The following is a 17,046-nucleotide window of genomic DNA, read 5'->3' as shown; positions in this document are numbered from 1 at the left end:
AAAATTCTTTTTGAATTTCTGTTTCAGGGAAACTTATTTTAATGAGATGAGTTATTTTTCTATCCAAAAATATTCATAATCTGAATATTCTCTCTCTAGAATAATTTTCTCTCTCTAGGCTACAACAGTTAGAAACAAGGTCTTTATATTTCTGAAGAGGATTGATTACAGGAGAAGATACTAGACATCAAAAAGGGGGTTGGGGGAGGAATCTTACATTCTACCCCACTTAAAAAATGCGAGATGTCCTCATCTCGCAAACTGGGATAATTTCGCAAGATGCACGAATATGAGACTTAGAGAAAAATTTTAATCAAAATTAACCACCAAGAAAAGTCTTAAAGAAAGCAAGATAAGAACAAGATTTAAACTTTATTCATTCTCGGAACTTATACAGTAAAGATAGAAGAACTCTTTACACTTCCATAAGCCCGTCCATCATATGGTCACAAAAGCAGCACTCACAAGCTGCACAAGTATAGGGTAACTCATCTATGGGAATGATTCTGCTGGTTATTGCCGCACCTATCTCAGTGGTATGAGGTGATCTAACAAAAGGACCTCAGAGAGAGGCAAGCCAAAAACGGGATAAAGGCATATCTTCTCATGAGGAAGAAAACACGCCAGTAAGAAGACCCGCTCAGAAAACCCAAGATGCCTTGATCTCATGACGCAGTAGTATCGGGGACCCAAACCCAAAGCTTCAATAACCATGGCCAAGCGGACATTGTTACGAAAGTGCTGCTGACCCCAGGGTGTTACCCTGGTTATGTTTTGATAGGTCCGCCATTTGGTCTGAGCTACAGAAGTTCCTAGGTGAGGAAAAAGTGAGCGCTCATACTGTTCTATAAAGTCTTTCTTCACAGACTCTCTTGCGTCTTGAAGGTGAGAAATCATCAGGGATAAAACTAATTCTTGTTACCAAGCCATGAAGGAGATTAAGATAGAAAGGAGATTGATGGGAGTAAGATTACTGTGAGCGACAAGTAAAAGTTACGACTTATATAAAGGAAGGAGCTAGCGTAACCTAGAAGCCAACGGTAACTTGCCACTGAAGTTTTACCGTCTCTCCATGATTTGTGTTTGACACATTTTTCTATAGAAGGCATTAAGAATTTTGAGATGAGGAGATAAAAGAAGCTTGTAGGCTAAGTCACCTACTTTCATTGAATTCAGATATAAGGGTCACAATATCTGGGGGATAACTTCTTATACTCCCCAAGAGATAAAGAACTTCTTTTGGGCCGTACTCGAATGAAAACCAAAACCTTGGTATCCAAAACACCGATTCTCACTTCTGAACTCATTGTTCTAAATCTTTAAAACAGGTGGGACTCCTGAGAAGTATTCTAGGAAAAGGGTCTTCCTTTCTTAAACAGAAACTTTCTTTTATTTTAGAGAGGGAATAATTATAAGATCAGAAAGGAAGATTCTTACTCCTGTATACCTCGAAGGTTGGGGAGGAATCTTACATTCTACCGGGTGGTTGCAAGATGAGGTTATCTAGTTTCATGTCGTGGGCGCCCTTGGCTTTAGCTGAAAAACAGGCATTTTTTCAAGAAGAATAGCCAATCTCTCATAGTTAGCCAAGGAGTTTCACTTCAAGGTCTTCTAATGAAACATCATATGCAAAGTTGGGCACCTAAAACTATAATCCGATCGAATATCCAATAATTGCAAATCCCCTTTTCTTTGGGAACCAAGTTTGTATACAGGCCCTGTCCTAGGTTTAGACAGGTATAGTGAATGTGAGTAAATTGCCTATAACTTTTACATTATTACTCATACGATGTTCCCACTTTGCATATCACAAATACAAATAACATAGAGCTTAACTTGATTTATCGAGTAATTTTGATGTGTTCTACTATTTTCTATATTATTTAAAAGATATTAGAATTGTTAAAAAACATACTATTTTATCCTCCCACCACATCTACCATTTAAAATGCTCAAATTGTATGGATCTAGTGATGATTAGATTGGGAAAGATTAGTATAATGTGGGTATAAGATAAAATTACAAATCTAACGGTTTGATTTTTGTAGATTTACTTTGGAAAATTTATTATGACTGTCAGAGGCCCATTAAATCAAGAGTAATTTAATTCTAGAAAATTAAATATTGAATCTTTCAATCTAAAAACTCAAGGGATCAATACTCTTGTTGCCATGAATTTATCAAAAAAAATTTGGCTTGATTTGAGTATGGGAAGGTCCATTTTCAATCCTCCCAAGTGAAAATTCCCATATTGTGTCCACTCTCCCCTTTTCAAGTCTAAAACCAATCCTAGTTAGGTTTGGAAATCTAGGCTTGGTAAACTTCACAGCTTAGGTTTCATTCCATGTGTGAGGCTTGGGTAGGCCCAAACCTTATATATGCATGCCACTTTATGTCCACGTGAGCATCGAGAGGATCCACATAAGCAGCTTGCCACCTCAGCTTGCCACCTCCACCCTCCATGTCAACATGGTCAACCTAGTTGACTCCCCACCTCATCATCCTAGTCATCATTAATGCCACATCATCTTGCCACCTTTGCATGCCACCTCGCACATGGTGACATGGCATGCCACATCATGGAATTGCCACATCAACCATAATAGTGCCACATGTCAAGAGAATGCCACGTGTCATGCACGCTTGTGACACGTGGCATCTCCTTCCCACCTCCCCTCTTTTTTCAAAAATATATTTTTGGAAAAGTTAATTTAGTAATTTAGAGAAATAGAATATAGAAATTTATATAATAAAATATATGTAACTTATTAAATAAAAGAATTTAAAATCACTAATTTAAAAGGATTATATTTTGGGATTAGATCAATAAAAATATTATTAAAGATCATATTATTAATTTTAAATTTTTTTTTTATTTTTATATTTCTTGAAAATTTTTTATGTAGAATAAACCTTTGAATAAAATATGAAAAAAATACATTATTTAAAAAAAGCAGTTATATAATTATAAAATAAAAGATTTCTTTAAAGATATATTTATATATCTGGTAATGATAAATATTTAGACTTGTTAATAAATATTATAAATAATATTAATTTTTAAGTGGATAATAGTTTATCTTTAAATATCTTTATGTTTATCTTAGTTATCCAATCAATCTTAGATAGGAAATCCAGTGAGATTTGAAGTGGATAACCTATTTTTCCTATATAATCACACATCTCTAGTACTATCCCACACTTATCTGTAGTACTATCCCATCATTGAGCCCTTATAATATTTTCTCTCTTAGCTTCCTTGAGAATGGGTTCTCAAAGTCGTAGGAGTCGGAAACGTGATAGGACTAGACTCCCCCCCATCCACCAAGTTCAAGAGGAGGAGAGGAGAAGGGTAGCTCGTGAGAGAAAGAGAGAGTGGAGAGCACGTCAACGAGCAACACCTTCCGTTGGCGATGATCCAAGCCTTGCTCCTCCTCTTCCACTTCCTCTCCCTTCGCCCTCTTCCCCCCCACTACCCCTTAGTTTAGATAATCCACATGAACCCGCCCTTCTTGAGTCCTCTCTTCTACAAGAACCCACCCCCCCTCCTTTGGGCGCCCTTCGTGTGGATAGGAAAGAACTATCAAAGTCAGGGGCACATCGTCGTGCCCATGCAATCTTCCAATCCTATTTCAAAGACCTCACGTCTTCATCACAGGCATGTGTGCTTGATGCTTTGATTGATCTGCCCAACATGGCCAACTGCAGGGCGCTTTCCGACATTGGAGGTCGAAGAGAGAGGAGAGCTGGCATGGCGGTGCTACAAAGTGTTCGTCATTCCTATATAGTTAACAAGAAGAGGAACTCTGCGGACGCTTTGGCTGCTCGACGGGCTATTGTGGCAGCCATAAGTAGCTCCCAAATGAAGGGTAAGGTTAGTGCCACATCTCGCATCCTTTCCATAGCACCACACGCACTTAGAGTTGGGTCTATTAGGCGACAAAGTTTAGATGCCAATGAGGTTGGTGCTATGTGGGCGAGTAGTGGTCGTGTAGCTAGGCATGATCGCCTACTAGATGAAACCACTAGAACCTTGATAGAAAGTTTTTGGGAGGAGAATTGTCGTGCATCGCCAGTTTTCAAGAAAGCTTTGCGTAAGAGAGTGACAAGAGGAGTGTTCATTGAGCACGGTGCTTGCTTTCTTGAAATGTCCCAAACTGAGTTGTATTCTCAGTTTGTGGCTTCGTATCCAGAGCTTAAAATTGGGCAAAGGTCATTTGAGGGGTGTAAGCCTTGGTTTGTGAGGTACTCACGTCAGCGTGACACATGTTGTTGTTGCTACCATGTTGAGTTCAATCTTTTTTATGATGTGTTCCGTTCTCTTAGTGGGCATAGAGAGTTGCCTCGTAGTCCACGTGATTTCATCCACTCTCTTTTGTGTGCACGCACGGAGGATGCCCAGTTCCATAGGATGCCTTGTGTGGAGAGCAATTGCACATCATGTGGTTCACTTGCACATCTACAGATGGTAGATCTTGATGCAAGTGACCAAGAGATAGTGGCATGGCAACGTTATGAGTATGTGACACACCAGCTCCAGAGTGGTGGACAGTCCAGGAAGTTGCAGCTCGTGGACAAACATACACCACGTTGTCACTTCACAGCCACATTTAGGGAGCAGATCTACCCCTACATACGGCACAGTCATTGTGCCAAGTGGCAGGATCGTCAGTTCCGAGCATGCCTAGCAGAGTTTCCTATTGGTGTGGTCGTCTCTGTGATTGATTTTGCAGAGAACTACACTTTCACACCTTTTCAGGAGATACAATCTGAGTATTACTTCTCAGAGCAGGTAATGGTTATATTTTGTAATATTTGTTTTATGTTTGAGCTTCATTACTTAATTGATTTTTTGTGTCCTAAACGTATGTATTGCTTCCCTCACCAGGTTGCTATTTTGGTCCACATTAGCTATCGACATGCAAAGGCTCATGTAGATGGGATAGCGAGTACCCCCGAGACCCGTGTCATTATTCGAGAGTATCATTTCTATATCAGTGATGATCGTTCACATGATGCACATTTTGTGCAACACTGTTTTCGTCTCCATGACGATTTTTTAGGAGATTGTGGGATCAGACATGTCCAGCGATGGGTTTGGTCGGATGGTTGTGGTGCACAGTTCAAGTCATCACGTCAATTCTATTGGCTCTACAGGTTGTACTTATGGCTTTCTTACATTTACAAATTAAACTAAATTCACTAGAACATCTTAAAGAAAACAATAACTAAGACTATCTTTTATGGATTTATAGGTGGCATGTGCAGTCTAGTATCCCAGTGATTTGGTCATTCTTTGAGACTGGTCACGGGAAGGGTGAGCATGATGGTGCAGGCGCGTGTGTGAAACGTGCCTTGAGGTGTCATCAGCTGCGACAGGATGCTCAGCGGTTCAGAGATGCGGGCCACGTAGTCGAGTGGTGCTCCCAACATTTGTGTGGGAGTGCAGCATCATCGTACCCCAGACGTGATGCTCGGATTGTCAGGAGATTTTTTTGGCATGTGGATGGTGGCACGATTGACCGCAGAGCCTCCCATGATTGTGACACAGTACCTGGCACCTTGGGCTTACATTCCATCAGGAGCACGTGCATGGCAGCCCCCACGATTTACACACGACGGTTTGCATGCTTCTGTGGAGCATGTATGGATGGCGATTGGTCACATTGTGCCTCGAGAGGATGGGCAGATGCATGGATACAGACATTCCTCTCCCCCGAGCATCCTTCACATCCAGTGGTGTCTGATGAGCACACAGGTCCTGCGTTCATGGTCAGTTATGATGACCTGACAGATTTGCTACAGGAGGGTGATGTATTTGCTGTTATTGCCAGTGAGGGAAATAGCGAGGGAGTAGACTACTATCTGATGAGTTGCACTAGGCCAAAGTGCATGCTTGACCAGGATACAGTGGATGATCATGGGTTTTCTTATGACGCCCATAGCATGATTGTGGCAGGCCGGTTCTACCAGCAGATTCGACTTCATCGGGGGAGTCTTGAGTTCCAGCAGTGGAAGTGGGAGTTAGAGGCATTTCAGTTCTCTCATCTAGTGGTTGCTACCAGACTCACTCTTGTTCGAGTACAGAGCCGAAAACACAGTTCTCACCCTCGTTTTCGGCTTCGAGTGGATGACCATGAGAGCATTCTAGAGCAGTTGAGAGCTAGAGAGGGTGCTGCTGACTAGATCTCTATCTTGATAGTGACTAAACTCAGACTAGCTGGGTTAGCTCACTTACATTGTACTTAGATTTTTGGGCAGTGACTAACCTCAGACTAGCTGGGGTAGCTCATTTTCATTCTGATGTACTTATTTGATGTTTATATCATTATGAGTTTTCTCATTATTGAGTATCATTACATTTTAGTTGATGTTCTTGATTTTATTATATTTCTTAACACTTTGGCTATCATATTGTTTGTTGAAAATCTCCATGCCATCGTACCCAAACATGCTCTAATGGTGACCAAACTTTGCAAGCATGGGGAGGGGACCCACCCCCACACGCTTGCAAAGTTTGGTCACAATCAGAGCATGTTTGGATTGGCAATTGGCGCCTAGTGCGGGTTTTTCAAGTCTCTTGGTGCTTAAGAGGCCATGGAAAATCCGGGCCTTCCCCATGCCATCGTACCCAAACATGCTCCGATGGGGACCAAACTTTGCAAGCATGTGGGGGTGGTCCCCCCCACATGCTTGCAAAGTTTGGTCACAATCAGAGCATGTTTGGATTGGCAATTGGCGCCCAGTGCGGGTTTTTCAAGTCTCTTGGTGCTTAAGAGGCCATGGAAAATCCGGGCCTTCCCCATGCCATCGTACCCAAACATGCTCCGATGGGGACCAAACTTTGCAAGCATGTGGGGGTGGGTCCCCCCCACATGCTTGCAAAGTTTGGTCCCCATCAGAGCATGTTTGGATTGGCAATTGGCGCCCAGTGCGGGTTTTTCAAGTCTCTTGGTGCTTAAGAGGCCATGGAAAATCCGGGCCTTCCCCATGCCATCGTACCCAAACATGCTCCGATGGGGACCAAACTTTGCAAGCATGTGGGGGTGGGTCCCCCCCACATGCTTGCAAAGTTTGGTCACAATCAGAGCATGTTTGGATTGGCAATTGGCGCCCAGTGCGGGTTTTTCAAGTCTCTTGGTGCTTAAGAGGCCATGGAAAATCCGGGCCTTCCCCATGCCATCGTACCCAAACATGCTCCGATGGGGACCAAACTTTGCAAGCATGTGGGGGTGGGTCCCCCCCACATGCTTGCAAAGTTTGGTCACAATCAGAGCATGTTTGGATTGGCAATTGGCGCCCAGTGCGGGTTTTTCAAGTCTCTTGGTGCTTAAGAGGCCATGGAAAATCCGGGCCTTCCCCATGCCATCGTACCCAAACATGCTCCGATGGGGACCAAACTTTGCAAGCATGTGGGGGTGGGTCCCCCCCGCATGATTGCAAAGTCTGGTCCCCATCGGAGCATGTTTGGATTGGCAATTGGCGCCCAGTGCGGGTTTTTCAAGTCTCTTGGTGCTTAAGAGGCCATGGAAAATCCGGGCCTTCCCCATACCATCGTACCCAAACATGCTCCGATGGGGACCAAACTTTGCAAGCGTGTGGGGGGGGGTCCCCCCCACATGATTGCAAAGTTTGGTCCCCATCGGAGCATGTTTGGATTGGCAATTGGCACCCAGTGCGGGTTTTTCAAGTCTCTTGGTGCTTAAGAGGCCATGGAAAATCCGGGCCTTCCCTATACCATCGTACCCAAACATGCTCCGATGGGGACCAAACTTTGCAAGCGTGTGGGGGGGACCACCCCCACATGCTTGCAAAGTTTGGTCCCCATCGGAGCATGTTTGGGTACGATGGCATGGGGAAGGCCCGGATTTTCCATGGCCTCTTAAGCACCAAGAGACTTGAAAAACCCGCACTGGGCGCCAATTGCCAATCCAAACATGCTCCGATGGGGACCAAACTTTGCAATCATGTGGGGGGGACCCACCCCCACATGCTTGCAAAGTTTGGTCCCCATCGGAGCATGTTTGGGTACGATGGTATGGGGAAGGCCCGGATTTTCCATGGGCTCTTAAGCACCAAGAGACTTGAAAAACCCGCACTAGGCGCCAATTGCCAATCCAAACATGCTCTGATGGGGACCAAACTTTGCAAGCATGTGGGGGGGACCCACCCCCACATGCTTGCAAAGTTTGGTCCCCATCGGAGCATGTTTGGGTACGATGGCATGGGGAAGGCCCGGATTTTCCATGGCCTCTTAAGCACCAAGAGACTTGAAAAACCCGCACTGGGCGCCTATTGCCAATCCAAACATGCTCTGATTGTGACCAAACTTTGCAAGCATGTGGGGGGGACCCACCCCCACATGCTTGCAAAGTTTGGTCCCCATCGGAGCATGTTTGGGTACGATGGCATGGGGAAGGCCCGGATTTTCCATGGCCTCTTAAGCACCAAGAGACTTGAAAAACCCGCACTAGGCGCCAATTGCCAATCCAAACATGCTCTGATTGTGACCAAACTTTGCAAGCATGTGGGGGGGACCCACCCCCACATGCTTGCAAAGTTTGGTCCCCATCGGAGCATGTTTGGGTACGATGGCATGGGGAAGGCCCGGATTTTCCATGGCCTCTTAAGCACCAAGAGACTTGAAAAACCCGCACTGGGCGCCAATTGCCAACCCAAACATGCTCTGATTGTGACCAAACTTTGCAAGCATGTGGGGGGGACCCACCCCCACATGCTTGCAAAGTTTGGTCCCCATCGGAGCATGTTTGGGTACGATGGCATGGGGAAGGCCCGGATTTTCCATGGCCTCTTAAGCACCAAGAGACTTGAAAAACCCGCACTGGGCGCCAATTGCCAATCCAAACATGCTCTGATTGTGACCAAACTTTGCAAGCATGTGGGGGGGACCCACCCCCACATGCTTGCAAAGTTTGGTCACCATCAGAGCATGTTTGGGTACGATGGTATGGGGAAGGCCCGGATTTTCCATGGCCTCTTAAGCACCAAGAGACTTGAAAAACCCGCACTGGGCGCCAATTGCCAATCCAAACATGCTCTGATGGGGACCAAACTTTGCAAGCATGTGGGCGGGACCCACCCCCACATGCTTGCAAAGTTTGGTCCCCATCGGAGCATGTTTGGGTACGATGGCATGGGGAAGGCCCGGATTTTCCATGGCCTCTTAAGCACCAAGAGACTTGAAAAACCCGCACTGGGCGCCAATTGCCAATCCAAACATGCTCTGATGAAGACCAAACTTTGCAAGCATGTGGGGGGGACCCACCCCCACATGCTTGCAAAGTTTGGTCCCCATCGGAGCATGTTTGGGTGCGATGGCATGGGGAAGGCCCGGATTTTCCATGGCCTCTTAAGCACCAAGAGACTTGAAAAACCCGCACTGGGCGCCCATTGCCAATCCAAACATGCTCTGATTGTGACCAAACTTTGCAAGCATGTGGGGGGGACCCACCCCCACATGCCTGCAAAGTTTGGTCCCCATCGGAGCATGTTTGGGTACGATGGCATGGGGAAGGCCCGGATTTTCCATGGCCTCTTAAGCACCAAGAGACTTGAAAAACCCGCACTGGGCGCCAATTGCCAATCCAAACATGCTCTGATTGTGACCAAACTTTGCAAGCATGTGGGGGTGGGTCCCCCCCACACGCTTGCAAAGTTTGGTCCCCATCGGAGCATGTTTGGGTACGATGGCATGGGGAAGGCCCGGATTTTCCATGGCCTCTTAAGCACCAAGAGACTTGAAAAACCCGCACTGGGCGCCAATTGCCAATCCAAACATGCTCTGATTGTGACCAAACTTTGCAAGCATGTGGGGGGGACCCACCCCCACATGCTTGCAAAGTTTGGTCCCCATCGGAGCATGTTTGGGTACGATGGTATGGGGAAGGCCCGGATTTTCCATGGCCTCTTAAGCACCAAGAGACTTGAAAAACCCACACTGGGCGCCAATTGCCAATCCAAACATGCTCTGATTGTGACCAAACTTTGCAAGCATGTGGGGGTGGGTCCCCTCCCCATGCTTGGAAAGTTTGGTCCCCATCAGAGCATGTTTGGGTACGATGGCATGGAGATTTTCAACAAACAATATGATAGCCAAAGTGTTAAGAAATATAATGAAATCAAGAACATCAACTAAAATGTAATGATACTCAATAATGGAGATTTTCAACAAACAATATGATAGCCAAAGTGTTAAGAAATATAATAAAATCAAGAACATCAACTAAAATGTAATGATACTCAATAATGAGAAAACTCATAATGATATAAACATCAAATAAGTACATCAGAATGAAAATGAGCTACCCCAGCTAGTCTGAGGTTAGTCACTGCCCAAAAATCTAAGTACAATGTAAGTGAGCTAACCCAGCTAGTCTGAGTTTAGTCACTATCAACAGCAACCCAATCAAAATCGTCATCTCTAACTGCCGGTCGACGTGCGCGTCGAGGCTGCTGTGCACGTCGAGGAGGCTGTGCCGGCTGCGGGGGTCGTCGAATGTCTGCGGGGAGGTCTGCCTCAAAGGAAGGATCGTGAGCTGGTGCCGGTGTACTCCGGAGCTCACGAGTCCCAAAAGCTGCTATGGCCCTCTCTCTCTCTCTACGTCGTGCTAATGCAAGACGCCTCTGTCTATAAACCCAAAATCGATAATCTGCAATGGTGCGTGTCTGCCACTCTGCTCGTGTAAGCTCCTCTGCTGTAAGGACACGCTGCTCATGAGAAGCAGCACTGCTGCTAGCACCATCACCCGCTGTGCCACTAGGGCCAGCACCACCCACGCGCTCAAATGCTGTCACCTGGCTCTCATGTAGGACTCTCTGGTAAGCGTCGAACTCATGTGAGCTCCACTCTATCTCAGGAGGCACCTCAGGCTCCTGGGCTCTATCGTCGAAGGCGTCGAGTCCCAAGTCCATAGCTGATGTAAAGTCGACTGGCCTGCCAGTCCTAGCATCTACTCGTACAAGGCCTGGGTGAAGATCATCGATGCCCAATACCCTGTACGTCGCTAAGTCGACGCGTGCACGGCAGGATGGGCATGCTGAGAACCGGACGAGCTCCTGGGTGATGCAAGACAAGTGGAAAATATGTCCACATCCTAGGGCATATCCTCCTGTACTATCAATGTCCTCGATACATAAACAGCAGCACGCATCACGTAGGAAGGGTGGTGCATCCTGCGGGAGAGGTCGTCGAAAAACCTCTGTGAGACAGGCCGTGGATATAACGGTAGGTAAGGCACTGTCACGTCCGATGATCTACGATACTCTCGAACATGCAGCATCAGCTGCTCTGCCCTGTGCTGGGCAATCTGCTCCATAATCTGATGATGCTGTGCCTCAGCTCTGGAGCTCTCTACCTCGGTCCGAGCCTACGCAAAAAAGTAAAGCATTAAAATATTTGATTAGTCTCTCATTAGGTATTACTTAAAGAAATTTGTAACTTAAACGTGCAAGAGAAACCTACCTGCTGGATGTCGGACTCTCTCAGATGCTGTGCCTCTGCAGTAGCTGCCTCTGCCATCTGTAATGCAGCTCGGAGGCGGTCTATCTCCGCTCTCGCCTCTACCAACTCCTGAGTGAGCCTCTGAGTGGCAGGTGTGGGAACCTGCGTGACACAATCAACCATGCTGCTAATGTAAAAATATAGAAAAGTACATATAAACATGAAGATAAATGACCAAAAAAACTTAAGACGTAATATATATGTAAATACCTCCACATCTGTCGTCGGTATAGATCGTGAGAATAGGCGCACCACGTGCTGGATGCTCTCCGTGGTGCTCCGTACGTCAATGCCGACCTGCGTGCCAAGAGCCTCTACTGTCGACAATGGCACAAAGGAAGGATCGTGAGCTGGTGCCGCACGAAGGGCTGGTGGAGGCCGCCTACCCTGGTCCTGGAGACGGCCTCGGCCAGCACCACCACCCGGACGATGGCTGGTGTAATCGACCTCCTCCCCTAAGACAAACTCCGCATATAACTGCTTTGCGAAGTATATGGGAATCTGGCGGTTGTTCGGCATCCTCCCATATGCGGCAACATATCGACTATAGATATGTGCCGCCATACGAGGATGCGAACACCGCGAAATAGTGAGGGGCTTGCCCGCCCCGGGCCTCATCCCACGACTATCGAGGAAAAGATCTAGGAAAGCCCCATCCCTAATAGGAGCAAGATCACAGACCTGACGATATGTCAGGCCATGTGACACAGGAGCAGCGCGATGGTGGGCTATCCACTCATCTACATAAACAATATCATGAAGGCTACGAAGGGACGCAAGCATCGCCTCCAAGTTTGCCACGATATGTAATGTAGACGGAGTGTCTCTAGCACTCCTACGGATAGCCGCTAACTCACGGTCTATCTCCGCGATGAGGTCCGCAATAGATGAGCGGCCCTCCTCGTGGCCCTCCATGCTAAAACCTAGGCCAAATGTGAAGGGTCCAATGTGAAGGGTCTAATGTGAAAGGTCTAATGCTTAGTGCTAAGTAGCACTAATTAAGCTAAAAACAAAGCTAATGGGCTCACTAATACTAATCCAAATCAAGAGCGCAAGAGAGTGAAAACGACTTGTGAAAATGAGGCAAAAAAAAAAGTTTTCCGATTTTATAACCTCGATCGAGGTTCGGAAACATCATGCAATTTAGGGTTTGCAAGATTAACGCTCTGGATATTAGGGTTAGTGCAACATACGGCCAAGATACACACCTAATTCTAGGGTTGGGGAAGGATCGACGGCTGAGATTTGATATTACTATCTCGTTCGAGGTAAATGGACGGCCACGATTTAAAGGCATTACCACGACAAGGTATCTCGACGGTCAAGATTCATTATATACCTCGATCGAGATATTTAAACGGCCGAGATCGCATCTTCCAGCGTACGTGAATGGACGGTTTAGATTGCTTTTCCGTATCTCGATCGAGATAATTGGACGGTGGATATTGCATCTACGTATCTCGATCGAGATACTCGGACGGTGCAGATTGAATCTATGTATCTCGATCGAGATATTTGGACGGTTGAGATTTGAACTCAGTATCTCGATCGAGATATGGGGACGGTGGAGATTGTATCCGATTACCTCGAACAGTGAATGGTTGCGATTGGATGTATATTTCTCGTTCGAGATACGTGGACGATGGAGATGTGCTAGTCAAATATGCCTACGGGGATACAGCGTGGCCCTGATGTGGATCCGAGTGGCATAGATATCTCGATCGAGATATTGTGGTGGCGGTGACATGTATTGGTGACATGGATGACGCCTGGAAACCCGGACCTGCTAGCGTGGCATTAGTTGGCATCTCGATCGAGATATGTCGATTTAGGCTCAGGAGGCACGTGTCGTCTTTTGATTCACGGCACTATCACGATCGAGGTACTCCGCCCGAGACGCATGGATGTCCCAATTTTGGAGAGAGTGAACGAAAGTGAGTACCCTCATCTTGCAACCATCCTACCCCACTTAAAAAGTGCGAGATGTCCTCATCTCGCAAGGTAGAGGACAGCTCTTTTTCTTAAGATCCAATTTTATTCTGGGGTTCCTTATATTTTGGTCAACCCAACAGAACACTGGGATAAATATCCCTTATATAGAACTCATCATTAAATAACAATTCATTCAGGTCATATCATTCATATCTTTAACATGATACTGGTCCATTAGACCGAAAAGTTTCCTTCGGAACATTCCTCCACGGAAATTTTAGTCAAGCAAGTTCTCAATTTGACATCCCTTAACTTGATCTATCGGTCAAGTATTAACAGTAGCAATCTGACAGCACAACCCACTAATTCATTATCATCATTCTAGTTATGAATATCATCACAGGGACTCGTCCCATTCCCCCTCATTGTGGTTTCATTATATTTCAACTAATTTTTAAAAATCATCATTTTTCAATCAAAATTCTCAATCAAAATCCAAATCAATTCATCAATTCTCAAACAGAATTAAAAATCATATCAATCACATTCGAAATCATCATCTGGATAGCATTAACGCTTATAATTTCAAGTCTTAGATTTACTCGTATATACTGTCAGTAAAGAGCTGCAGTATACTCTCGGTATATACGGGTAGTCACGGCCCTTGGAATTATAAGGTAAATACTATCATGTCGGCCTCAAGCAAGTCAGGAATTCTATATAGTTGCGGTACTTCCATCTTGACCCAATTACCAAATTACGAATTTCAGTTTGAATATCAAATTGTATGAATTATCTCACACAATTATAACCTTTTTGTGTTTCTTGATAAATTTTTGACATATTTGTCTTCTCAGTTGATCTTTATTAACCAAATGCTCTGATACCAACTGTAAGATCCCTGTTCCCATCGAGCAACAGATTCGGGATACTAGCAGCCGAAGTAGCACTTCTCGCGCGGGACAGGGGTCCCACATTCGGGGCCTCACCCACAGATATCCGGATAAGAGACTAATCCGTTGGTTGTTCCAAAACCGAACCCGGAAAAACTTCCTTTACCGGAAAGCACGGGCGATTCCACCAGGATAACTTTTTACTCTAACGTAGTCAAGATCATTTCTGATCGAGTTGATCCAATTACATCTATAAGATACTTGGTCAGATCAAGGGAGAAACTTGCACTTGGACCATTGGGATCAACGCTTTTTTCCCCATTCAAGAGGCACAGCCGTTGATTCCTATCCATAGAACAGTTTTAACTGTCCGGGATTTATTTTATCTATCGTAAAAACAAAAGTTTGATTCTCGATTTACGGATCCATCAGTCCAGCCTAACCCCATCCAGTCCCATGGGTTAGCCAACCGCCCAACCACTGTAGTGATGGGATCCAATTAAGAATTTGGTTAGGTTTTGTCCCGGGTACCAAGGAAAAGAGTTCCAAGGCCCCCTAGCCGGATGTTCATGCAAAAATAAAACTAGTCACACCACTCACACACCCAATATGAAATTGCCTTTTCACAGATTCAACCAGTTTAAAACAATCCTTTAATAAAACCATAGTATCACTGATCACAATCTTCCAATTTATCCGGTTGATTCTTAATTTTTCCAGCATTCCTTCATCAGAGTATCTATGGCATCATTGGCAACTAGGACGCTCACCACCTGTCCACACAGGGGCCGTTTCCTAATCCCTAGCCCATAATACTCGGCAATATAATCTCTTATCAAGATGGACTCTCGTTGAAGATCAGCAAGATCAACCAATAGATCCATATAAAGAGCCATGGACTCATCCATTGAAGACCAGTAAGGTCAATCAACCGATCCATGCCCGATTTCAGAGAACAACTCCTACTCTTGTTCCAATATCTTCCTCGACGCACGCGTGGGTATCCTAGGCGACCCAGAGCCCGAGCACCGTATGGTCAGCACCCTCTAGGATCCTTCGCAGGTGACCTAGCGCTTCACTCATAGGCCGCTTCCTTGGCCCCTCATCCACCGTACCGGAAGCTCACCATTTTAATCGCACCGAGGCTGGTCAAGACCTCGGCCGACCTTGCTACGCGAGACGTCCTTCATTGACTCTCCGTCAGCAGTTGCAACTTTATCAGTTAGGTCTCCACGACCTTAATCACAAGATGGTCAAAATGCTCCCCCAGCATTCTTGACATAAAACAGTCATTTACAAATAGCATTTACAAACAGTTTACAATACAGTTTCTATTTTAACTTTTATTTTTCCACATTATCCCTCATCAATCCACATTACTTATTCCATATTCCATTTATATGTATACTCATCCCATCACATCATTTTCCATCCCATCACTTCAGATTCCTTCATATCATATATCATATATTCACATCCATACATATATCCACATCCACATCCACATTCACATCCATACATCCACATCTACATCCATACATCTATTTTCACATCCACATCTACATGCACATTCATGCATCCACATCCATACATCCACATCTACATGCACATTCACATCCATACATCCACATCTATATGCGTACATTCACATCTACATGCATACATCCACATCTCCATGCATACATCCACATCCACATTCACATTCACCTCCATACATCTACATCTACATGCATACATCCACCTCCACATTCACATCCACCTCTATACATCTACATCTATATGTATACATCCACATCTCCATTTACATCCTCATCTATACATCTATTTCTACATGCATACATCCACATCTCCATGCATACATCCACCTCCACATTCACATCCACATCTATACATCTACATCTACATGCATACATCCACCTCCACATCTACATCTACATGCATACATCCACCTCCACATCCACATCTACATCTATACATCTACATCTACATGCATACATCCACATCTCCATTCACATCTACATCTACATGCATCCATCCACCTCCACATCCACATCCACATCTATACATCTACATCTACATGCATACATCCACATCTCCATTCACATCTACATCTATACATCTACATCTATACATCTACATGCATCCATCCACATCTCCATTTACATCCTCATCTATACATCTACTTCTACATGCATACATCCACATCTCCATGCATACATCCACCTCCACATTCACACTCACATCCATACATCTACATCTATATGCAAACATCCACATCTCCATGCATAATAAAATCCTTTTAATTAATCTAGGATGATAGTTCCTAGAATATGGTAGGAAGTTCTCTTTTTATGCTTTGAATGAAATTATTTTATGCGTAATTTCTATAAAAATTTTGCCATAGCTCCGCTACTATGACTGATAAGTCTCAAATTTTTCTAAGGGATAAGGTTTATCATTAAGGAAATAATTAGAATGGTCTCTAATTGGATCATCAATCCATAATGGATTGAATCATCGATATACATAAACTAAAAGTATAGAAAAAAAAACCATTAATTTGGTCTCAAGCATAGCTTAATCTTGGATTAAGGAAAAGCCTTATGAAAAGCTTCATTTGGATTGAAAAGGGTCATGAGTATGACCGTTTCTTAAGTGAGAGAGAGAAAGACCATTAGAATTAAATATAAATAGAATTTT

At 44.8% G+C, this 17,046-nt stretch overlaps 1 protein-coding gene across 1 annotated transcript; it reads right to left on the bottom strand.

Moving 5' to 3' along the window:
* Positions 1–10,972: 10,972 nt before the first annotated feature.
* LOC147637318 (uncharacterized) lies at positions 10,973–11,539 on the bottom strand. The gene is made up of 2 exons (XM_086798835.1): positions 11,483–11,539; positions 10,973–11,387 (listed from the first exon to the last, which is right to left on the bottom strand). Exons 1-2 carry the CDS (start codon positions 11,537–11,539, stop codon positions 11,115–11,117), a joined length of 330 nt encoding a protein of 109 aa, XP_086654961.1. The 3' UTR covers positions 10,973–11,114.
* Between the last annotated feature and the right edge of the window lie 5,507 nt (positions 11,540–17,046).

Source organism: Cibotium barometz, chromosome 6 (assembly GCF_041138505.1).
Source record: "Cibotium barometz isolate CiBa-2024 chromosome 6, ASM4113850v1, whole genome shotgun sequence".
NCBI lineage: Eukaryota > Viridiplantae > Streptophyta > Polypodiopsida > Cyatheales > Cibotiaceae > Cibotium > Cibotium barometz.
Note: the sequence above shows the minus strand (reverse complement) of the source record. Positions and strands in the feature narration are given on the sequence as shown.

What these genes read in the sequence shown, in the direction of transcription:
- LOC147637318 (XM_086798835.1), bottom strand. Translation starts at nt 11,539, where the DNA reads ATGGCAGAGGCAGCTACTGCAGAGGCACAGCATCTGAGAGAGTCCGAC. An exon ending in GAGAGTCCGACATCCAGCAG is followed by an intron (nt 11,388 to 11,482) that starts GTAGGTTTCTCT and finishes TTTTTTGCGTAG; the next exon opens with GCTCGGACCGAGGTAGAGAG.